At 36.7% G+C, this 22921-nt stretch overlaps 6 protein-coding genes and 1 pseudogene across 7 annotated transcripts in view; 4 read left to right on the top strand and 3 right to left on the bottom strand.

The window, feature by feature from the left end:
* LOC106333900 (NF-kappa-B-activating protein-like) overlaps nucleotides 1–375 on the bottom strand; it is a 2765-nt gene extending 2390 nt beyond the window's left edge. Inside the window, exon 1 of the mRNA XM_013772287.1 lies at nucleotides 127–375. Within this exon, the coding sequence (XP_013627741.1) occupies nucleotides 127–375 (249 nt within the window). The remainder of the gene's footprint in view (nucleotides 1–126) is intronic.
* Nucleotides 376–1952: 1577 nt separating this feature from the next.
* LOC106332128 lies at nucleotides 1953–3935 on the top strand. The gene is made up of 3 exons (XM_013770600.1): nucleotides 1953–2129; nucleotides 2274–2435; nucleotides 3483–3935. The coding sequence occupies exons 1-3, from the start codon at nucleotides 2015–2017 to the stop codon at nucleotides 3491–3493; spliced, it is 288 nt and encodes a 95-aa protein (XP_013626054.1). The 5' UTR covers nucleotides 1953–2014; the 3' UTR covers nucleotides 3494–3935.
* A 2865-nt stretch (nucleotides 3936–6800) lies between these two features.
* Nucleotides 6801–7761, bottom strand: LOC106335876 (DEAD-box ATP-dependent RNA helicase 35-like; the record flags this gene model as incomplete). Its single annotated transcript, XM_013774532.1, is given in 2 exon segments — nucleotides 6801–7477; nucleotides 7623–7761. A coding segment is annotated over 1 exon segment (632 nt), but the record flags the coding sequence as incomplete, so codon positions are not given.
* On the bottom strand, nucleotides 7509–9334 carry LOC106335875 (UPF0396 protein-like). The gene is made up of 2 exons (XM_013774531.1): nucleotides 8140–9334; nucleotides 7509–7761 (listed from the first exon to the last, which is right to left on the bottom strand). The coding sequence occupies exon 1, from the start codon at nucleotides 9332–9334 to the stop codon at nucleotides 8144–8146; it is 1191 nt and encodes a 396-aa protein (XP_013629985.1). The 3' UTR covers nucleotides 7509–7761; nucleotides 8140–8143.
* Nucleotides 9335–9458: 124 nt separating this feature from the next.
* Nucleotides 9459–10547, top strand: LOC106333838 (NF-kappa-B-activating protein-like). The gene has a single exon (XM_013772234.1). The coding sequence runs from the start codon at nucleotides 9459–9461 to the stop codon at nucleotides 10545–10547; it is 1089 nt and encodes a 362-aa protein (XP_013627688.1).
* Nucleotides 10548–12630: 2083 nt separating this feature from the next.
* Nucleotides 12631–16122, top strand: LOC106328576 (probable galactinol--sucrose galactosyltransferase 1). Of its 2 annotated transcripts, none has more exons than XM_013767052.1 (12): nucleotides 12631–12929; nucleotides 13010–13251; nucleotides 13330–13420; nucleotides 13524–13572; nucleotides 13656–13747; nucleotides 13832–13939; nucleotides 14033–14578; nucleotides 14673–14814; nucleotides 14912–14979; nucleotides 15054–15188; nucleotides 15291–15508; nucleotides 15598–16122. In XM_013767052.1, the coding sequence occupies exons 1-12, from the start codon at nucleotides 12703–12705 to the stop codon at nucleotides 15978–15980; spliced, it is 2301 nt and encodes a 766-aa protein (XP_013622506.1). In that variant the 5' UTR covers nucleotides 12631–12702; the 3' UTR covers nucleotides 15981–16122. The 2 variants fall into 2 exon arrangements, with proteins under 2 accessions (XP_013622506.1, XP_013622507.1); XM_013767053.1 differs by having other exon boundaries at nucleotides 12631–12893; nucleotides 15598–15980.
* A 134-nt stretch (nucleotides 16123–16256) lies between these two features.
* Nucleotides 16257–19910, top strand: LOC106328578 (annotated as a pseudogene).
* The last annotated feature ends 3011 nt before the right edge of the window (nucleotides 19911–22921 follow it).

The raw sequence follows: 22921 nt of genomic DNA, 5'->3' as shown, positions 1-22921 counted from the left end.
GCTATCACTATATCGTCTACGCTTGCTCCTAGAGCTCTTACTCTTCCTCTTCTTCCTAGATCTATCAGACTCAGATTCCGACTTACCAGACTCAGATTTCGGATCTTCCTCATCCTCCTTCGGAACCTCCTCGTCGGCGGCGTTCTCGTCGGACTCCACCTCGTTCGGATCTCTAGGCGGACTCGGCGTGTTCCTCCAAATGCAGTGCTTACCAGATTTCCTCATCTTGAGGCGTTTAAGCCTCCGGTACTCCTCGTGACTCAATCCTTTCAGCTCTTCGTCGGAGTCTGAACCGGATCTCCTCCCTCTACGGTGGTCTCGGTCTAGGTATCCTTGATCTCTCCCGAACCTCCTTGGAAGCGAGTTCATCGTCATTCTCAATCCCTAAAATTTCAATCCACACGACGACGAAGACGAACCGTATCTATTTAGGATTTGAGTTCAATATATATGTGTACATTAAGGCCCATCATAAAAGCCCAATTAAAAGAACCTTACTATAAGTATATCTCCTATCAAATTTGTTTAATTTTAAACTATTAAAATAAATTTAAAAAAATCACAATAACCATATTATAAAAATTTAGATTTTTCTGTATATGTTATATTTTGAATTTTAAAAAACGACTATAAATTACTAAAACTGTTAAAAGTCTTGCATTCAAATTTTGCGGTCCATGGTTTAAAATTTTTTATTATGACAAAATACAAATGATTACAAAATCATATAATTAAAAGTCTAATTTAATTAATCATTAAGATTTAAAATATATATATGTATATATATCATTCTAAATTAAACTATAAACCATATTGAATAAATAAATATTTTAGTTTCAAAATTTACTTTGAATATTTTTTTTTGATAAAAGTTTTGAACTAACATTGATAATTTTTTTAAAATGATAAATTACTAAAATTATTAATCCCACAATAAATTTTTTTTTATCAGTAATTTAAAGTTTTTGTTATTAAGGATACACATGATCAAAAAAACATATGAATTGAAAGAATCATTTAATAGAAATTAATAAGAAATATACTATGTGTGTTAATAACATTTAAATTTTATTACATATCCTATCAAATTTAAAAAAAAAAATTATTTGGATTAATAAATTTGATTTATACGTTTGCACCAATTTAATTATATACGTAATAGTTACTGACTTTTAATTATTCAGTATATATTTATTTTTAAAAACATATAATACATAAAACAAATTTTATATATAATGTTTATCAATCTAGTTACATGTTCACTGTAATCCCAGTCGTTCCAATTAGACATAGTAGTATAACATAATCGTCCTACTCGTTCCAAATACATATAGAGTAATACTAAATAATCCTAGTCATCCCAATTATTACAATTTGAATTCTTCCACCCTACTTGATTTGCAGCGTCATATGGGAGAAGAGTTGGGTCCGAATCATGACCCTTTTGGTGCTGGGAAGACTGATGGTGCTGATGATTGATGTGCTTAGCTTCCCTTCTACTGCTTGTGTGGGTACTTATCTTATGCTTTTGTTCTTGTAATATGTTTCTCATCGTTTGTTTGCTACTTGCCCGTTAATGAGTTTCAGAATTTATCCTTTAGTTTGGTATGTGTATCATATTATTGCGTTTGTGGGTTAAAGATGAAAGACTCTGACTTCCCCGATCTGCAACTGTTCCTGCGCAATTTGCTTCAGTTTCATAGATTATAGTTATGGTTGTGTGTTTATATGGCTTATAGATAACGAGTTTCATAGTTTATGCGTTTAATTTGATTTATTGCGTTTGTGTTAAAGATGAAAGATTACATTGTTAAAAATAGGGTGATGAATAAACCAAACCATTGTTGATAGTCTTATCCACCTTGCCTGAGCTACGATCCGAGCGCCACGTCAGAATAAAATCAACGGACCAGATCTCCCCAATCGCCTTTAAAATCATCTCCACCTTCATCGTTCATACGAATATCTTTTTCCACAGCAACATCTGTGAAAAAAACATAACTTGACTCGAGCCATGGGCATACTTGATCATCTCTGGGATGATACCGTCGCTGGTCCTCGGCCGGGGAACGGCCTTGGCAAGCTTCGGAAACACCATACCTTCAGTTTCCGGCCTAGCTCCGGCAATGGTACGCCGTGTTTTGCTATCTTGAGCCGGTCATTGACAAATTATTTAAAATATAGAATTAGAGATTTAAAATGACATACAAGTAGCATCAAAGGATATTTATTACATGATCTGATGTTTTTTTTATTAATTGGTCGTGTCTTAGATCAATTGGACGGTGGAAACGTGGGATCGTACGGTGGAGATTCGCCGGATGAAGGTTTGAAAGTGACACGCAGCATCATGATAATAAAACCACCAGGATACCAAGGCGGTTCAGCTCCGGTTTCGCCGGCCGGTTCAACTCCACCGGTTTCTCCTTTATCTGGTGAGTGTTTTTTTAATTATTACCGCTTTGTCTCCATTAATTATTATTTGAGTTATTCTTGGGTTCAACCCATTGGGTTCACCAACCAATAAAAAGTTGTCATTTTAAATCTAGTATATTTTAATTAAGGAAACCAAATAACTTGGCAAATTATATTATTTTTTCAAAATAAAATTTAAAAATAAATAAAAATAATATATAAAAAACGAATTAAAAAAAAAATGTTGTCAACAAAACACTAAACCCTAAGCTCTAATACTAAACCCTAAACTCAAATCCTAAACCCTAAATCCTTAAGTAAACCCTAAATCCTTGGGTAAAACCCCTAAACCCTTGGAAAAACACTAAACATGTTGTCAACAAAACACTAAACCCTAAACTCTAATCCTAAACCCTAAACCCTTGGGAAAACCTTAAACCCTTGGGTAAACTCTAAACCCTTGGGTAAACCCTAAACCCGTAGGTAAACCCTAAACCCTTGGAAAAACACTAAACATTTGGATAAATTCTAAATTATAAATCTTAAACACTAAACTCTAAATCTTAAAAATAAATATTTTTTTTAAACAATATTTTTTTAGAACTATTGTTATTTTTATTTACTTAATTTTTTATTTTTTATTTTAAAAGCATAATATAATTTGGCAAGTTATTTTGTTTCCTTAATTAAAAGATACTAGATCTAAAATGACAACTTTCTATTGGTTGGTGAACCTAAAGGTTCACCCTAGGGGTGAACCCCAAAAAAAAGTCTTATTATTTAGGTCAGTAGGTGTAACGGTAGTACACTCACTCAAATTATTTAGGGGTAGTTTCGTCTATTTAGTGAAAAAATCTGATAGGATGACTTTTAGGGGTCAGTTTTGTCATTTTACCACATCTATGACATTATTGATTAGTGTTCCTTGATTGATACGTATCGTTTTGTAATGTTGTCATACCTACCTAACATATGATATTTGTGGTTGTGTTCATATCTCCATAAATGCTTTTGATATATTGTTTTAAGAATATTTTATGTGAGAGGAGCCATGTTATGGTTTGAAGTGAATGCATGAGAGGTTACTAACGAACTTGGACCCTTTGGGATGTTAACGGAGCAAACGCAAGGTCGACTTCGGACGCGTTCGAGAAGGCAGCAGGATCAGAGAATGGACCAAGGAACTCTCCTCCTACTTACTGCGTGTGATCTCTAATCTCTAACCCCAAATCTTTAACTAGAGAAGGAGAAGAAGAAGAAAAATCAGAGTAAGCGATTTCGTTTTGATACATGGAGGTGGTCGTTGCATGCAGAGTTCGTCTTTATTCCTTTTGTAAGCTAAGCTAAAGAGCTTCTCTTTTGTTTATGCGTGTATGAGGTTGTTTCCGTGTTTGTGATTGCGTCTCGCCGTCTCTGTTTTTTTAGTGTGTGGGTATGTGTGTCATCTCGTTTTCGCTATGCTTTCTACGTGTCTGTACATATTTACTGCAATGATAATAAACTTATGTAGTTCTTTTTTATCTATTGATCCACTACATCCTTCACTCTTCATTTTGGACATCGTACTCTTCCGAGGTCATTATCATTTTCGTTTCACAATTTCTGCAAAAGGAAGGTGGACAAATGGGTTAAGTCGAGGAAGCTTGCATTGCAAGGCCAGAGATGCAGATAGCGTTGAAATATGAAAGTGAATTGGGTCATATAATACTTTATACATGCTACTTTGTAACATCAAGCAGTCTGGCCATTGCAGAGAGAGGGAGAAGCTGGAAGTTTGAATATTTATCTTGATTCATTCAACGTACAAGTGTTTATAAAGACCACTCTGTTACAAACTTACAAGTCAGTTTGATTTTCCTATGTTATAAGAGAGTATCTCACTATCTCTACTATAAACCGAAACAGAACAAGAATATTTGAGCCTTCAGAATAATCCTTCTTTGCAACGACATATATCACATTCGTTAACCATCTTTAAACCGAAACAGACAAACCAGCATGTTTATAAAGTATTTTTAGATTACACATAATGTAATCCGGAGACTAGTAGTGTAATCACACGTTACTATTGACTTACTATTGATACACTAACCAGTATTAGGAAAATTTTGTGGAAAAGATAAGATTTATAAGTATCAATTATTATAGAAATTTATAAATTTGTACGTCTAATTCGCTATATAAATACATATATAAACATGACAACAATAATTATATGAACTACATCTACTAAAAAATATATAAGATTAGTAAAAATATGAGTTTTTATAACTATGCATAAATACATAGTACAATAGAACTTTTATAAATTAATAATGTTAGGACTTTAAAATTTTATTAATTTATAGAGATATTAATTTACAAAAGTTTTTTTATTTAGATTTTTTTTGTTTTAAGATATATTTTATTATATTATTTGGTGTATATGATATATATTGCCTAGAACTTAAATGTGATTTCAGATATAATATTACTAAATCTCATCAAAAATATATTGAGTGTTAAAAAATATAAAGATAATTCCAATGTGAACGCTGAGTACGTGTCTTTCCTCAATCTATAGACAAAATGTTCCAGACTATGTCATCCGGTAGTGAGAGAAAGGAAGGTGGCGGCCGCGGTGGCTCCTCCTCATCCATGAATACTTCAACCGACGCAAGATTTGAAGTTTCCGCCAAATTTGTTTTTCAATTTTTTTTCTCGTTCGCCGTCTCTAAAATTCTACTATTTGATTATGTATTTATTTGGATTTTTTTCAAGTACATAAACTGTTCAGTATTTATCTGATAGTTAATAAAATTAGCTAGTCTCTTTCTAATTATAAACATTAACTCAATATCTTTTAAGAATTTGAATCGATGACAATTTAACAAAATATAAGACATGAAGCAACAACAAAAATATCACATAAAAATAAAAAATCCATATTTTATTGTTGTATTTTAATATTTGAAAATCTAAACTTAATCTAGTGTTATTGGTTCTATGATTTTAAAACCCGTATTTAAATTATGTGTTACTGGTTTCATAATTTATAAATTTTATTCAAATCGAATGTTACCCAATCATACTAATTTACTTATAGAATTGATTTCATAATGGATTTTGAATGGATTTATATGAATTTATGTGTTAAAAATACAAAAACTCAAATTCGAAAGAAAATTTTCGGATTTGTAAATACTAATTAAAATTTGTATGTTAAATTTTAAATTTTTTATATTTTACTTGGATTTTTAAATATTTTGGATCAATCATTGTTCACGAGGAAATGTGGCATCTGTTATTTTGGCTAAATTTTGAAGTTTTGGCTCAATCATTGTTCATGAGGTTCATGAGCATCATGATGATCTTTTGTTAAGCAGCTCCGAAGGACTTTCAGACCTATTAGTTTATGATTTAAGTCTTATCTATACATCTTATTATTATCATCATCATCAGTTACTTAATTTTCAGCTATCCAACTATGACAATTTGAATTCTTCCACCCTACTTTTTATAGAACACTACTTTATTAATATTTCAAATTTCTAGCAAACAACAACTTTTATATAAAATAAATTTTTGTCCGTCTTAAGAATACAGTTTTTATTTTTCATTTTCTTAGTTTTTTAAAATAATACAGTTTTTCTTTTTCATTTTCTTAGTTATTAAAATCAATACTAAAGTTTGATCTATACATCCACGCTGGTATATATATTTTTTCTATAGATTAGATTAATCATCAGCTACTTTTTTATATGGTGTTGACTATTCATTACCTTTTGAGTATTCAAGATTAAATTTGAAAAAAATACTCTGCAAATGGATTTTATTTTTAAAAAATACATTGTGTTTTATTTCTTTTGGAAAGTACACTTTTCTTAAGTTAAAATATATAGTTACATTAAGTATTTAAATTTAAGATGTTGAAATAGTTTTAATTAAAAGGTTAGTGAACACTAAGGTCGTGTAATGCTGCAACGTGCTCATCAGGTTAGGTCCAACAGTTAAGACAGAGCTAGCTATAGCTTGTATTTATTTGGTTTCTTTTCAATTAAAACTATGTGTCAAGATTTTCAAATCACTATTAATCTGATTCACTAACGTCCAAGGTGTGTCTATGGACTTTGAGGGTGCGTCGTAGATTTGGAAAAACGCACCATTCCAGGATTGGTTGATGGAGTGGGAGATGGAAGAGAAACTTCAGCCTCCTTCTATGAGCTACTTGCTTAAAAATTTGGTGCACCAGTATTAATCAATAATCACGTCAAGCAGTTTTACCATATCTTGGCCGGCTAAATTATCGGGTCAACCAGAACTCAGTGCATATACAAGATCCGGATTCTTAAGTAATAAGGCTGCTAATAATACAACTTGTGTCCACATGAATTTTCTCATGTTACAATGAGACGAGAGTATTCTGCAGGCACTCGAGGAGGTGACAATCTTTGCTTCTTGTTTGACGCACCATCTCCTCCTGCAGAGCTATCATGATCATGGGAAGCACGAAAACCAACGTCTTTCCAGATCCAGTGGAGGCAATCCCGATCATATCTCTTCCTGATAAAATCACAGGAAGACCCTGAACTTGGATCGGAGTTGGCTTCACTATCCCTTTCTCCTTGAGCGTAACGCCAAGACCTCTCGGAATGTTCATATCGTTGAAATTCTTGATGGGCGGAGGAATATCTTCGCCACTAACTATAATATGAAATTGCTTCCTAGTCAAATCAATCTGTTTGCTCGACATGATGCTCCCAGGGTGTGGTTCCCAACCTTTGGCCAATTCACGAACAGACATAAGCGTCTTCTTATCACAAGATAAATGCTCCATCATCTCCTTCTCTTGTAATATAATTTGCTCCGTGGCACTAACGTCTCTCCTCCTCCTCCTCTTGAGCTGCTGCTGAGTTGCTTTAACGAGTAAGCTAGGTGCGCGCTTCTCCTTGTCCTCCATCACCTTTCCCTTCCGCTCTTGCATTGCTCTACGCTTCGCCACTGGAACATACTCCACGTAATCATCATCTACTTTCATGTCTTAGGATTTGAATCCAACTTTGTGCTTTAGAAAACGTACTTTCTGAAAAGTTATGAATACAAAGCAAAAGATCTTTAAGACAAAAGCTACTAAAACAAGAACAATATTAAAACCCAAAACAAGATAGCAAAACGTCGTCTCTACAACACGGTCACAAACTACACGCAAAGACGATGAAGAAACATACGTTTGTAGAAAAGCTTCACGCAGCGTATAGACAATATTTTGTCACGGGGTAACAAAAAAACATAACCAAAGATAGCTGAGAGACAAAGAAGTAGGATGAAGCATCAAAAGCAGAGCGGAGCAGCAGCTTCTGTATGTCCCTGTTACAAAGCCATAAAGCTTCACATTCAGAATCATTAAATGACAGAGAGCTAACGAAACAGAAACAGAAACACAATCATATAAAACGTTACACAAGCAATTCCCTAAAGTCTAAAGTCATAATATAAACACACAATCATAATCAATGAAAGCTGAAGCAAATTGCACATAAGTAGCTGCAGATTCCATAAAGTCCAAATCTTTCATCTTCAACACACACAAACCATAATCTATAATCAATGAAGCTGAAGCAAATTGCGCAGGAACAGTTGCAGATCCTTAAAGTCTATATCTTTCATCTCTAACCCAAAAACGCAATAATGTAACTATGATGCAATAAGGAGCAGTCTACAAGAAAGATAGCGTAAGATAAGTACCCATTCAGTCGTCAGCTCCATCAGCCTTTCCAGCACCAAAAGGGTCATGATTCGGACCCAACTCCTCTCCCATATGGCGCTGCACCAGCCTCGAAAGATCAGACATCACCTTAGCCTCACGCTTGGCCTTCTCCTCATAGTTAAACATAGCCAACGCACGTTTGTCTTCAGCACTGTAAACCTGGTTCTCCTTCCTGATACGAATAGCATTCATCCTTTGATGCCTACTCCCACTCATGACATACCCAAGATCCTCAAACCTCTGAATCTCATCAGCGTTAAGACCCACTTCTCCTCTTCGTGGGATACGCTTCCCTTGCTGAACGTACTGTGCTATAGCGTCTCCTTCACCGGGTCTTAACGCACCACCGTAACTGATGTGTCCTTCAGCTTTAGGTAGCGGCATTGGACCTACCTCAGCTTCTTCTTCTTCATCTTCAGGAGCTAAAGATTTCTTCTTTGATTCATTAACCATCTCTTTGAACTTCTTCAACTCCTCTTCGTCAAGCTCAGTATCCTTCACCTTTTCTTCAAGTTTCGCCTTCAGATCAGTGTCAGAACCATCGCCTGACAGCTTCTTACGCCTCCTGCTCTTTGACTTGCTACGTTCTTCCCCAGAAGCACTAATGTCGCTGCTCTTCCTCGTATGTCCTGGCCTCTTTCTACTACTTCTGCTTCTTTTCTTCTTCTTACTTCTTCGTCCCTCGTCGGAACCATCGCCTGAGAGCTTCTTCCGCCTCTTGATCTTTGACTTGGTGTGTTGTTCATCACCAGACGAGGAAGCACTAATCTCAGATGCATCGCTGCTCTCATCAGAATCACTGTATCTTCTCTTCTTCCTAATACTTGTGCTTTTCTTCCTATCTTCCTCATCGGAATCACTCTCTTCAGATTCACCATAGCTATCATAAGATCTCCTAGACCTCTTACTCTTAATCTTCCTTCTACGTTGTCTCCTATCTTCCTTATCAGAATCACTCTCACTCCCTACAGATTCGCTATCGCTATCATAAGATCTCATCCCTCTACGCTTCCTAGATCGGTCAGTTTCAGATTGCGACTTACCGGAATCAGATTCGCCTTTCGCTTTCGTCAGGTTATCATCATCATCATCATCGGCGTTCTCATCCTCGTTCGGATCTCTCGGTGGACTCGGCGTGTTGTTCCAGATGCAGAACCTACCAGTGTTCCTCATCTTAAGGTTCTTTTAATTGGGCTTTTATGATGGGCCTTAATGTACACATATATATTGAACTCAAATCCTAAATAGATACGGTTCGTCTTCGTCGTCGTGTGGATTGAAATTTTAGGGATTGAGAATGACGATGAACTCGCTTCCAAGAAGGTTCGGGAGAGATCAAGGATACCTAGACCGAGACCACCGTAGAGGGAGGAGATCCGGTTCAGACTCCGACGAAGAGCTGAAAGGATTGAGTCACGAGGAGTACCGGAGGCTTAAACGCCTCAAGATGAGGAAATCTGGTAAGCACTGCATTTGGAGGAACACGCCGAGTCCGCCTAGAGATCCGAACGAGGTGGAGTCCGACGAGAACGCCGCCGACGAGGAGGTTCCGAAGGAGGATGAGGAAGATCCGAAATCTGAGTCTGGTAAGTCGGAATCTGAGTCTGATAGATCTAGGAAGAAGAGGAAGAGTAAGAGCTCTAGGAGCAAGCGTAGACGATATAGTGATAGCGAATCTGAAGATAGCGAGAGTGATGATTCGGATGAGGAAGATAGGAGGAGAAGGAGGAGGAAGAAGAAGAGGAGAGGACATAGGAGGAAGAGGAGATACAGTGATTCTGATGATGAATCTGAGATTAGCGCTTCTTCTTCTTCTGGGGAAGAACGTAGCAAATCAAAGAGCAAGAAGGACACTGATTCGAAGGGGAAGTTGGAAGAAGCGGTGAAGGAGCCTGAGCTTGACGAAGAGGAGATGAAGATGATTATTGAATCGAAGAAGAAAGCTTTACCAGAAGATGAAGAAGAAGAAGCTGAGGTGGGTCCAATGCCGTTACCTAAAGCTGAAGGACACATCAGCTACGGTGGTGCTTTACGACCCGGTGAAGGAGACACTATAGCTCAGTACGTTCAGCAAGGGAAACGTATCCCACGTAGAGGAGAAGTGGGTCTTAACGCTGATGAGATTCAGAGGTTTGAGGATCTTGGGTATGTGATGAGTGGGAGTAGGCATCAGAGGATGAATGCTATTCGTATCAGGAAGGAGAACCAGGTTTATAGTGCCGAAGACAAACGTGCGTTGGCGATGTTTAACTACGAGGAGAAGGCTAAGCGCGAGGCTAAGGTGATGTCTGATTTGTCGAGGCTTGTGCAGCGTCATATGGGAGAAGAGTTGGGTTCGAATCATGACCCTTTTGGTGCTGGGAAGACTGATGGTGCTGATGATTGATTTGCTTAGCTTCCCTTCTACTGCTTGTGTGGGTACTTATCTTATGCTTTTGTTCTTGTAATATTTTCCTCATCGTTTGTTTGCTACTTGCCCGTTAATGAGTTTCAGAATTTATCTTTTAATTTGGTATGTGTATCATATTATTGCGTTTGTGGGTTAAAGATGAAATACTCTGACTTTAGGGATCTGCAACTGTTCCTGCGCAATTTGCTTCAGTTTCATAGATTATAGTTATGGTTGTGTGTTTATATGGCTTATAGATAACGAGTTTCATAGTTTATGCGTTTAATTTGCTTTATTGCGTTTGTGTTAGAGATGAAAGATTACATCGTCTCAGATATGCAGTAGACGATGATTCAGGTGACAATGATCTTCAAATTAATTATTACATTGTTCATGATTTATACATACGCATTCATACGGACTATATATATATGCTAAAATCATAAGTAACCCTCGATTCTGTGTTTGACATTTCATGCCTTCGTTTTCTTTAGAATAAAGTGCAAGTGCAACTTACAAAGTAAACTGACAGTTAATCAAAGATTGGATGATTAACCTTTTCTTGGGTTAGATTCTGATAATACTTTCATTTATTGAACATATTAGGGACAAAGGTCCCACATCGGTAGTTGAAAAGGATCTTTAGTAATATATAAGATAGATAGGTCACTCCACTTATCACCAATTGGTTTTAAGTTGGAAGCCCATCTAGCTTAACATGGTATCAGAGCCAGATCCACGCAGTCCAACCCGATCCATATCGACCCGGCCCAAAGTTGGCCCTCGATCCTTGCCCAAACGTTCCGAGATTGACGCTTAAAGAACCATCATCTCGAGGGAGCGTATTAGGGACAAAGGTCCCACATCGGTAGTTGGAAGGGATCTTTAGTAATATATAAGATAGATAGGTCACTCCACTTATCACCAATTGGTTTTAAGTTGGAAGCCCATCTAGCTTAACAGAACATATATATTCTCTCTGGATAATGCTTTATCAGAAGAAGATGCATGAACAAGTATCTACTACCAAATAAGAAAACATATAGCGTGACCACACACTCACTACACATATCAAAAAGAAAAATGAATCTAGTCTTTCTTTGTCTTGAAGTTATTTACCCGACACAAGGATCCATATCGGTTGGTTACTGTCGCATTGGTAATAGATGTGTGACCTTATTCTTATAACTACCGTCCAATGGCCGTGCATGTGATGGTCCCAGTCTGCTCTTTTAGATCTACGCCGCTCTATTAATAATAACTGACAACACAAGTAGATATTTTCATTATTTAAATCTACTAGTAAGGGCATGCGCAGCGGGGGTTCACAGGGGGTCGCACGTTTTACAAAAAAAAAATTTAAAATAAGTATAACCGATGACTTTGGTTCGTCCTGCTTCTTCCGCGTGAACCCCTCTCTCCTAAAGTTCATCACTGTAGCGCAGACCCCATGGCACGAGCCGGTCCGCGATTGGTCTAATTTTTTTTTTTTCTAAATCAAAAAAAAAAAAAATTAATAATAAAAAAATTAAAAAGATGAACTCCAAAGGAGGTTCAGTATGCTCTTGCTCTAATATGAGTCATTGTTCTTCCTTTTTAATTTTCCCAAAGATGTAATTGTCAAACAGACAACAGTAAACATCGTTTTCAACACGGATTACACAGTCAGCAATCATTTCCGAATCATGGAATAATACGGGGGTAATAACATTTACGTATACGTAAGCTATATGATTATCATTTCTTCCTTAAATAAAACATGTTAATTCAGATGGTTGAAAAAAGAGGGTATGATGTTTTAGGTTTATGCCATGCAATTCCACGTAATTATACGCGTATCTGTTCTTCAAGAAAATCGAAACCAATTAGCATTTTCATATTTATAGTTTAATGTACCAAGATAAAGATGCATATCTTACTTTTTTTTTGTTTTTTTCTTCGCATTTTCAGAATGGGTAAATAAAGTTATGACGTCTGAGTAGTCAAAAAAAAAACAAAAAAAAATTATTAAGCTGATGGGGGGACACGTCATCAATTACGTTCTATAAATAAACTCACTGTTTACGCTTCCCTCGTTCATCGTGACTTCTCGTGACTCTTGAGGTTTCATTATTTTTCTTCGATTTGATTATTTTATCCGGTTGAAGCAACAATGACGGTTGGTGCTGGAATCAGCGTCATCAACTCGGACTTGGTGGTGTTAGGACACCGTGTTCTTCGCGGCGTGCCGGAGAATGTTGTGGTCACTCCTGCTTCAGGGAACTCGTTGATCGAAGGAGCTTTCATCGGCGTCTCGTCGGATCAAACCGGAAGCCACCGTGTCTTCCCCTTAGGGAAACTCGAGTACTCTTGTCTCTCTTTGTATCTCTCACTTAAATTGTCAGCATTGTGCTAATCAATGAAACTTCACATTTTGAGAATCCGTTTCATTTATAGAGTTTGGATTTTTGTTTGGGCAGAGACTTGAGGTTTATGTGTGTGTTCCGATTCAAACTATGGTGGATGACGCAGAGAATGGGGACTCACGGGAAAGAGATTCCTTTCGAGACTCAGTTTCTAATCGTAGAAGCTAACGGTGGCTCTGATTTGGAAGGACATCAGCCTGCCTCCTACGTTGTGTTCTTGCCCATCCTCGAAGGAGATTTTCGAGCTGTTCTTCAAGGCAACCAATCGAATGAGCTTGAGATTTGTCTTGAAAGCGGTATGTATGTGTTCCACAGTGCTAGATTTTTGAGTTGGTAACTTTGCTTAGAGTATCTCTGTGTGTTTGTATGGTTAGGTGATCCTACCGTTGACCAATTCAAGGGGGATCATTTGGTTTTTGTGGCTGCTGGGTCTGACCCTTTTGATGTCATCACCAAAGCTGTCAAGTCTGTAACCTTTTCTTTACTTACTAAAGATTTTTAATTTCTCTTTTGTATCGAGAATTTTAGTGTTAAGAAGAATCTCTCTGTCTTTCAATGATTTATGCAGGGCTGTTGAACATCATCTTCAGACATTTTCACACCGCGAGAGAAAGAAAGTAAGTAAACCCGTCTCTACATCAATTTTCTCAGATTTAATTACCGTGAAGAATCTCATTCCCCTGTTTTGGTTGCTGTGCAGATGCCAGATATGTTGAACTGGTTCGGTTGGTGCACATGGGATGCCTTCTACACCAATGTCACAGCTAGTGACGTCAAGCAAGGTCTTCAAAGGTACTCATGAGTCTTTCTTACTCAAAACCACACATGCATCTTTTTTATTCTCTTTTTGACTAAACCTGCAACATTTCTCTGCAGCCTTGAAGCCGGTGGGATTCCCCCAAAATTTGTCATTATTGATGATGGATGGCAATCTGTTGGCATGGATGAGACCGGTGTTGAATTTAACGCTGATAATGCTGCCAAGTAAGCTCTATTTTCAAGACTATACTTGATTTGTATCGGTTTTATATTTCGTCTGGTGCTAATAATAGCTACTCTTTATCTTTGCTTCTTCAGTTTCGCCAACAGATTAACACACATCAAGGAGAATTACAAGTTTCAGAAGGATCGGAGAGAGGGCCACCGAGTGGAGGACCCTGCATTGAGTCTTAGACATGTTATCACAGACATTAAGAGTAACAACTCGCTCAAGTATGTTTACGTTTGGCATGCGTTAACAGGGTACTGGGGAGGAGTCAAACCTGGCGTTTCGGGTATGGAGCATTACGAATCAAAGGTCTCGTATCCAGTTTCTTCACCAGGAGTTATGTCCAACCAGAACTGTGAATCTCTAGAAAGCATTACTAAGAATGGACTCGGTTTGGTGAACCCTGAGAAAGTCTTTACCTTCTACAACGACCTTCACTCCTACCTTGCTTCCGTTGGGATCGACGGTGTCAAAGTCGACGTCCAAAACATTCTGGAAACTCTTGGAGCTGGACATGGCGGTCGTGTCAAACTAGCAAAGAAGTATCACCATGCTTTGGAAGCTTCCATTTCAAGAAACTTCCCTGACAATGGTATTATATCTTGCATGAGCCATAACACAGATGGTCTCTACAGGTTAAAAAAAAAAAATCTAGACCTGTGAAGTTATTTTCTCTAGAATCATCTCAATTCAATGTGATTTGTTTCTTTATGTAATGATGATATTCAGCGCAAAAAAGACGGCTGTTATAAGGGCATCAGACGATTTCTGGCCTAGAGATCCTGCCTCGCACACCATCCAGATTGCTTCTGTTGCATATAACACACTTTTCCTTGGCGAGTATATGCAGCCGGATTGGGACATGTTCCATGTACGTTAAATTTGTACAACAACATTTATCATTTATAATGTGCTTTCCAACTTTGTGAGATGATGATAAATGTGAATCTATTGGTGACTCATTGCAGAGTTTGCATCCGATGGCTGAATATCATGCAGCAGCTCGAGCGGTTGGTGGGTGTGCCATTTATGTCAGGTAAATCATAAGATTCAATAACAAAATACCATATGGTAAAATAGGCTGCAAGTAAACTCAAACTTTGTTAACAGCGACAAACCAGGACAGCATGACTTCAACCTCTTGAGGAAGCTAGTCCTTCCAGACGGTTCCATCCTCAGGGCAAAGCTTCCAGGAAGACCAACCAGTGATTGCTTCTTCAGTGATCCAGTCAGAGACAATAAAAGGTAAGTATATCTAATTTGCCTCCTTTTCCAGTGAAGAAAGATTCAATACAAGTGAATAGTATATTAACAGCACTTGTTGTTGTTGTTGATGACTTTGGCTAGTCTTATGAAAATATGGAACCTAAACGACTTCACGGGAGTTATTGGAGTGTTCAACTGCCAAGGAGCCGGGTGGTGTAAGAAGGAGAAGAGATACATGATCCATGACCAACAACCTGGGACCATTTCTGGTTATGTCCGAGCCAATGATGTTCATTACCTTCATAAAGTAGCAGCCTCTGAATGGACAGGTGGCTCCGTCGTCTATTCCCATCTCAGAGGTACACCAAACTCAACAATCAGTCTTAAATTCTCTGATTGTTCTTTCTTTTTTGTCAAACAATTCACATTTTTTGGTTTGCGTTACCAGGTGAATTAGTGTATCTCCCCAAAGATACATCTTTACCAATCACGTTGAAGTCACGTGAGTATGAAGTTTTTACTGTGGTTCCGGTGAAAGAATATTCTGATGGAACCAAGTTCGCTCCGGTGGGGCTAATAGAGATGTTTAATTCTGGAGGAGCTATTGTGAGTTTAAGATGCGATGATGATGGGACTAATTGTGTGGTAAAGATGAAACTAAGAGGAAGTGGTTTGGTTGGGGTATACTCGTCTGTTGGACGACCACGGAGTGTTAAGGTGGACTCTGAGGATGTGGAGTACCGGTGTGATGGGGAATCCGGTTTGGTAACATTTACATTAGGAGTACCGGAGAAGGAACTGTATCTTTGGGACGTGGTCATCCAGCTTTGACTTGGTAGGATCGGTATTCGTAGACAAGAGCAAGCTCGCTCTCTCATTAATTTATTGGTTTTACTGTATCGATTCATATTGTAACGTATTGGTTTTTATGCTATCCTGTATCAGCTGTCTCTAATAAAAAGGGTTGGGCAAAGAGAGTTTTGTAATTGAGTCTCTCTTCTTTCCGGCTATCTAGTAGATGCCATAAGTATCTGTTTTTTAGTGTGTGTGTGTGTTTCTTATGAAGATGTTGCAATATTCACTTTACCTGTTTATGCAATATGATCAGTACCACATTATAATGTGACTATACCAGTCTTCTGTGTAGACGGTCACGGTTATTGTCAAAAGATTGACTAGAAACCAGTGAATACGATAACATTTGCAATGCGGAGTTTACTAGTTTGACTTATGTGTTTGTTTTTGTTTTAAAATCTGTGACAGGTGCTCGAGTCTCGATAAAGATGCCGCAGAGCATGCAGGTGCTATATTCACCATTAAAGATAAGCTGGTAGTCAGACAATTCTCTTACACTCTGTTGTCTTTGTTTCTCTTCTTTAGCTTCTAAATTTTATCATTTCTCCTCTATAGTATCCTCAATCCAGATTTTCCATGTTTGCGTTGGTATGTATAAGAAATATTACATTTAAATTTTGAGAGCTTCTGGAGTTATTTCAACAATTTTTAAAGTTGCCCCCATCTTACGTTTTTGTTGCCCCTTAAAGACATTGTTTCATGGATGGTTTTGTTCAATCATTATCTCTCTTTAAGATGAATTCCACGTGGCTTTTTCTGAATACTATGTGGAATCGACAAAAAGCAGTATCGGGTCGAGAAATGCAAACCCATAGCTGAGTTAGAATGTAAAGATGGGTGAGATACTCACGCGTGCTTCAGTGTCGCACTTTTAAAGTAGAAAAAGCCAAGACTCGTACAATGGAAACCTTCATACTTTAATACCTGAGTTGTTGATCTTTGTCCATAATAGACCATTTTAATTTTTTGTATCTTCTTCCCCGTGCTTGTTAATGCGTCACATTCCATATACTCTCTGGGAATAATTAAGGTGAACAATGACTGGATTTTACACCAAATCAATGATCATTGAGATCACAAAAACTATATATAGATATATGTTCCTTTTGACATAGACATCAATCAAGTAGTTTTGGGTTTCTTTCTTGAGTTATTGTAAGTTAGAGTTCACGATCAAGTCTTGTCTTAATTGTTTTGGCTCTACATTAACAGCTTAATAAATGAAAATATTACTAATGTAAACAGATGGAGTTCGATGATGAAGCTGAGCACAGAAGACTTTTCAGAGTAGAGACAAATTCCCCACAAAGAAAGGCAGTTTTCTCGTTGGAGCAAGGAGGATCCCTTCCAGTCAAAACAACAAAGAACAGCGTCATCCAGAGCTTCAAGATCGTGATTTTGTCCAATAAACTCAGTCTTTTGTTGCCTTTTGGTCCTCTAGCAATACTAGTCCACTACTTGACAGATAACAAGGTTAGCACTTAGCAAGCATTTATAATCTTATCAGTCTTTATAAGTTGTCTGAAGAAATGATCATTCTCTCTCTGTGGGTTAGGGATGGTTTTTCTTACTGAGCTTATTAGGAATCGCACCATTAGCTGAACGTCTTGGATATGCTACAGAGTAAGTACTTGCTAGCTCTCACTTGTACGTAACCATTAAATTACCATATATCATCAACAGTTAACCGTCTAATTTTTTCTTACAGGCAATTGGCTTGTTACACAGGTCCAACTGGTAATATATAACATGTGACTTTGTTTCTTGCGTCCTTTTTCTCCTAATATTGTTTTCTGACGAGCTATGACACTTTTCACACCAGTTGGAGGCCTCTTAAACGCTACATTCGGAAACGTGACAGAGCTGATTATATCCATTATAGCTCTTAAAAATGGAATGATACGCGTTGTACAACTGACGCTGCTCGGCTCCATTCTGTCTAACATGTTGCTCGTCCTTGGCTGCTCCTTTTTCTGCGGTGGCATTGTATTTTCTCGCAAACAGCAAGTCTTCGACAAAGTAGGGTCCTGAGATTTTAGGGGATGTAAACGATTTAGTAAAGGTTTTAATAAAAAAACATTTTTTCACAAATTTGGGGGTTTATATTTATGTAATTTTTTAAAAAAATTTAAGGGTTATAGGTCAATGCCTATGCTCAGGACCGGATCAGCCTAGCTCTTTTATTTATATGTTGTTTCTGAGCATGTTTCATCTGCAATTAATGCAGGGGAATGCGGTTTTGAATTCGGGAATGCTTTTGATTGCAGTGATGAGTCTACTCTTCATTACACGCATAGTGAGGTTTATGCTGCTTCATCAGAGCTGGTTCTTTCAAGATCAACCAGTTGCATAATGCTCGTTGCCTATGCTGCTTATCTCTTTTTCCAGTTGAAAAGCCAGCCAAGTTTTCTTACCGAGGTTCTTTGTCTTCCCACCGTTTTTTTCTTACAAGTTATAAACACTTTCACCATTTGGTTATCTCTCTTTCCTCTAATTGGACTCAATCTCTGCTGTTTGGTAAACTTTGATCACTGAACCAGAGCGAAGAAACTTCGGATGATGATGAAGTTCCTGAGATATCCAAGTGGGAAGCTATCATCTGGCTTCTAATCTTTACGGCTTGGGTCTCTCTTCTTTCCGGTTATCTTGTCGATGCCATAGAAGTTAATATAATTATTTGTACATTTATCTGATGAACATCTTATAAGTTAACATGATCTGATGTATTACTACATAACGTGACAGGGTGCTTCAGTCTCATGGAACGTACCAATATCGTTTATAAGTGTCATCTTGCTTCCTATAGTTGGTAATGCGGCCGAGCATGCAGGTGTTATTATGTTTGCCATGAAAGACAAGCTGGTAAGCAGACATGTCTACTCTTGCATGCCTATATTCTGTTTTCTTTTGTTTCTATATCTTTTAGGTTCTAAAATTTGATTATTTAATTTCTCCTCAACAGGATCTGTCCTTGGGAGTGGCTATTGGATCTTCAATTCAGATTTCTATGTTTGCGGTACGTAATTGTGTCTAATGCATGAACATTATTATGTGACAACAAAAATGATAATATATTCCACTTTTGCCCGAATTGGATTTTAGGTTCCTTTCTGTGTGGTCATTAGTTGGATGATGGGTGAACAAATGGATCTGAATTTCCAGTTATTTGAGACAGCTACACTGTTCATATCCGTTATAGTTGTAGCTTTCTTTCTCCATGTGAGTTTAATAATCTTGAAGCTATAAAATATATGGAACCAACCCTGATCAGTTTATCTCATGAATTTGTCAAAATGTCTATGTGTGTTTGTTGTTATGTAGGAAGGGACATCTAATTACTTCAAAGGATTGATGCTGATTCTCAGTTATCTGATAGTCGCGGCTAGTTTCTTTGTACACCAAGATCCTGATCAAGGTTAATGTTGATTTTGACATTTTGTTATTTCTTCCATCTTGTATATACATATATTAGCAACAAAACCATGTTTCATACGTCTGTGAATGGTTTATGTGTGTTGTTGTTTCTTGATAGATGATACATAGCCATTGCGAAGAATACAAATCTGGTGTGTGAACTGTGAAGCAGTTTGTATCCTAAAACTTGAAAGCCGAATAATATCACCAACACAAGATCGTACATGCATGAAACCATTAAAGATTCTGGAGTGTGTATCAGGGAAACTGAAAGTTGTCCCATTTTACGCTTTTTGCCCCTCTAAATACTACTTTCCTTGGGGTTTAGGGTTTGTAAACAGCGATCATCATCATTAACCTCGTTCTTGTTTTTTTTAACTAAGATTTATTGGCCGAGGCTATTACATATGTAGTAAGTAAATAACATAGAGACGTCAAAACATAACATACCACAAACTAGTTTTGGTTGTGTGTAAAACTGTTCTTAAAAAAAGGGAGGGAAAGAAAAAGAAATTCACGTGGTTTTCATCGAAACAAAACGACGAGAAGTTACACTCGTCAATGGCAGAAACGAGCTGTGTGACAATGTCGATCATTTTCTATACCTCCAAAAAAATATACGGATTTGGGGGTCCATGGGAAGTAGGCCATAGGCAGAAAGAACTAAAACCACACGTCGTTTTTGAGACTGGTCCTTGAATAATATCTTTGGTTCTTCTAACAGTAAAAAAAAATGTAACAAAAGAAATTACTATAGTCTTGTTCCAAAAAAAAAAACTACTAGTCTATAGTAGTAGTACCATTCAGTTACTAAACCAAAAGTTAAACTGTGAACCTACATTCGTTTTTCACATTATGGGGCCCCTGTGTTTGAACCCATTAACCTTTCAAATCAGTAGGGTACAGTCACTTGTCTGGAGAATAGCCTTCTTACCAGTTACTACCCAAACTCTCTCTACTGTACCACCGACTGATTTAAATATTTGGTTTTAAATACAGTTTGACTTGCTAATCCATAACCCCACAAATATATACACCCTCATTTCGATCAGTAATCCAATCCTTACATAGTAATCGTCAAGAAACGTACACGTGTATGTTTCTAAATGGTGTACTGAGTTTTAAATTTTATTGAATAACAAAATGCTTATCGATCGTAGCAAACAATTCACGGGAAGAACAGAACGGTTCAATGTTATCAAAAGGTAGAAAGGAAAAGAAGCCAAAGAGTTGACTCCATAGATTAAAGAGACTGTGTCAGGCTTGTTTTTTTTTTCTTTTATTTGATAAACTCTATCGGCTGATCCGGTCGACTCCGGGAAGAACGCATTTAGTGCTACAGAGTGGACTAGCCCGAAAGCGTACCACACTGCCTGGCCCGAATTTGGAATATCTTCCGACTAATGTCAGAGGATGGACCAATCATCTGTTATGGCTCACCGTGTAAACCATTTGGACCGAAGCTCAAGTTCAGACTGGCCAAATAGTGATAATTTAGTTTCCAGGAGGAATCAAACCCATGACTGATATGAGTACACACAAAGTCCCAAAAGATTGTCACTAGGCTATCACCACTTGGTTTGTGTCACGCTTGTTCTCAGGGCCATATCCAATTCCCATAAATAGATGCTGATTGACTGATTGTTGTAGGAGTCTCCTATTCAAATGTACTAAAAATAATTGTAGTATGTTAAAGACAATAATTGATTTATATTTTTTTATGAAATGTTTAAGAATGGATTAAACTTGTTTCCATGTTTCAAACTTTGAGAGATGATGGTAATTATGAAATAAATAACAAGTGAAAGTAATGTTTTTGCTCTTTAAGTAAGTGGTGATGTAAAGATTTTGATATAGAGAGTAAATAGTTTTAAAACCGGACCAGTTACTGAATAAAAAAAATTTTGGTCATAGAACAATGTAGTTCGATAAGGTACAATCAGATTCAACCGAATTTAATTAAGTTCAATCACAGAATAAAAATAATGTTTTGTTAGTTATGTTTGGTAAATTTTACAAACATAATTAAATTTAGCTCTTAAAAGTTTCAAAAGAAATAATATTAAATAAAATGAAAAATAATATTTTGGTTTCAAATATAAAACCAATATTTTAACTTTAATATTTTATTTCTTGATTAAATTTTATATTGATTAATTAAAGAATGAAAGGACATAATTTACAAAGCGATTGTGAGGTATCTACGAGAAAAAACTATGTCAAATTTCAAAAAGAAATCATTTGTAACAAAATGGAATATACAAATATTTTAATATATAAATAAATATTTTTCTCTGTTTTTTTGTCATCAACATAAACAGACTCAACTAAAACTTTTCGAACCAAATTGGTAACTTTACATCCATATAAACGACGAAAAACGTGGAGTTAATTTATAATTATTATGAGTTGAATTATTTTGTAAAATTAGTTACGAAAATCTAACAAAATGGAATATACAAAATTTATTTGTAATAGTTATAATGACTTAAGAGACAAAACAATTAACAGAAAAAAATATTCAGATTTGTTAGCATTTTTTGATTTTTAGACAGAGTTACAAAGCCAACTAGAAGACAACTAAAGAAATAAAAATAAATAAACACAAAGCTATACAGTAACAGGATCGTATGACCGCAAAAGTGCGAATACAATTCTTCCCACTTGTTTTTTCCTAACAAACTAGTATGTATATGGTTAAAAAGTATTTTTATTTGCAAGTGTATGCTTCTTTGCTAATTAGAAAAAACCTTCGTTTGTTAAGTTTACGAGGATATTCATTTGTCGGAAAATTCCGACATGCTTCCAACAAAACTATCTTGTAATCGTTATGGTCTCGTTCAATCGTTGGTAACTTTCCGAGAACTGAGATTATCACAAAAATTAGCCGGAATATATGATGTTTTTTTTGTAGTGGTTGATTAGTTTGCATTGCTCCTCTTCCAGAATCTTGATATATCTAAATATATAATTTAGGTTTTTAATATGTTTAAGTAGTTGGATGCATTTTCAATGTTCAGCAAAATAATATATGTATGCATATGCATGGACCCTGACCAATTCTTTTCTTTTTTTCACTACAAGAAAACATAATCTTAACGAGGACGGTTTTCCTCGTGAGTTCGTCGTAAAAGAAGCTTTACGACGAATTAGCGAGGAACCACGTTTGCTCGTTACTCATCTGTCGTAACACATATTTCCTCGCTAATTCGTCGTAACTTAGCGAGGAATATATTTCGTCGTAAAGACGAAGTAGATTATTTCGCCGTAAAGACCACGTCAATATTCCACGTAAGGAGGTCGCTATATTTCCTCGTAAATACCTCGAAACGAGTTCTTCGTAAACTACACGTAAATACCTTGAAAGTGTTTCCTCGCAAAATACATGTAACGACCACGAAAGGATTTCCTCGTAAAATACTCGTTTACCTTTCCTCGTTATTTCCTCGTAAATTTTTTCTCGTAAAATACTCGTTTATTATTTCTCGTCATTTCCTCGTAAG

This window comes from Brassica oleracea, chromosome C3, assembly GCF_000695525.1.
Source record: "Brassica oleracea var. oleracea cultivar TO1000 chromosome C3, BOL, whole genome shotgun sequence".
In the NCBI taxonomy this organism is placed as follows: domain Eukaryota; kingdom Viridiplantae; phylum Streptophyta; class Magnoliopsida; order Brassicales; family Brassicaceae; genus Brassica; species Brassica oleracea.
This window is presented reverse-complemented; position numbering and strand designations above follow the sequence as displayed.

Bases quoted from the DNA above. Each gene is read 5' to 3' on its own strand.
- LOC106332128 (XM_013770600.1), top strand. From the start codon at position 2,015: ATGGGCATACTTGATCATCTCTGGGATGATACCGTCGCTGGTCCTCGG. The intron at 2,130-2,273 runs GTACGCCGTGTT...GTCGTGTCTTAG, and splicing joins CCGGCCTAGCTCCGGCAATG to ATCAATTGGACGGTGGAAAC.
- LOC106328576 (XM_013767052.1), top strand. From the start codon at position 12,703: ATGACGGTTGGTGCTGGAATCAGCGTCATCAACTCGGACTTGGTGGTG. The intron at 13,421-13,523 runs GTCTGTAACCTT...TGATTTATGCAG, and splicing joins GTCATCACCAAAGCTGTCAA to GGCTGTTGAACATCATCTTC. The intron at 14,579-14,672 runs GTTAAAAAAAAA...GATGATATTCAG, and splicing joins AACACAGATGGTCTCTACAG to CGCAAAAAAGACGGCTGTTA.
- LOC106333838 (XM_013772234.1), top strand. From the start codon at position 9,459: ATGACGATGAACTCGCTTCCAAGAAGGTTCGGGAGAGATCAAGGATAC.
- LOC106335875 (XM_013774531.1), bottom strand. From the start codon at position 9,334: ATGAGGAACACTGGTAGGTTCTGCATCTGGAACAACACGCCGAGTCCA.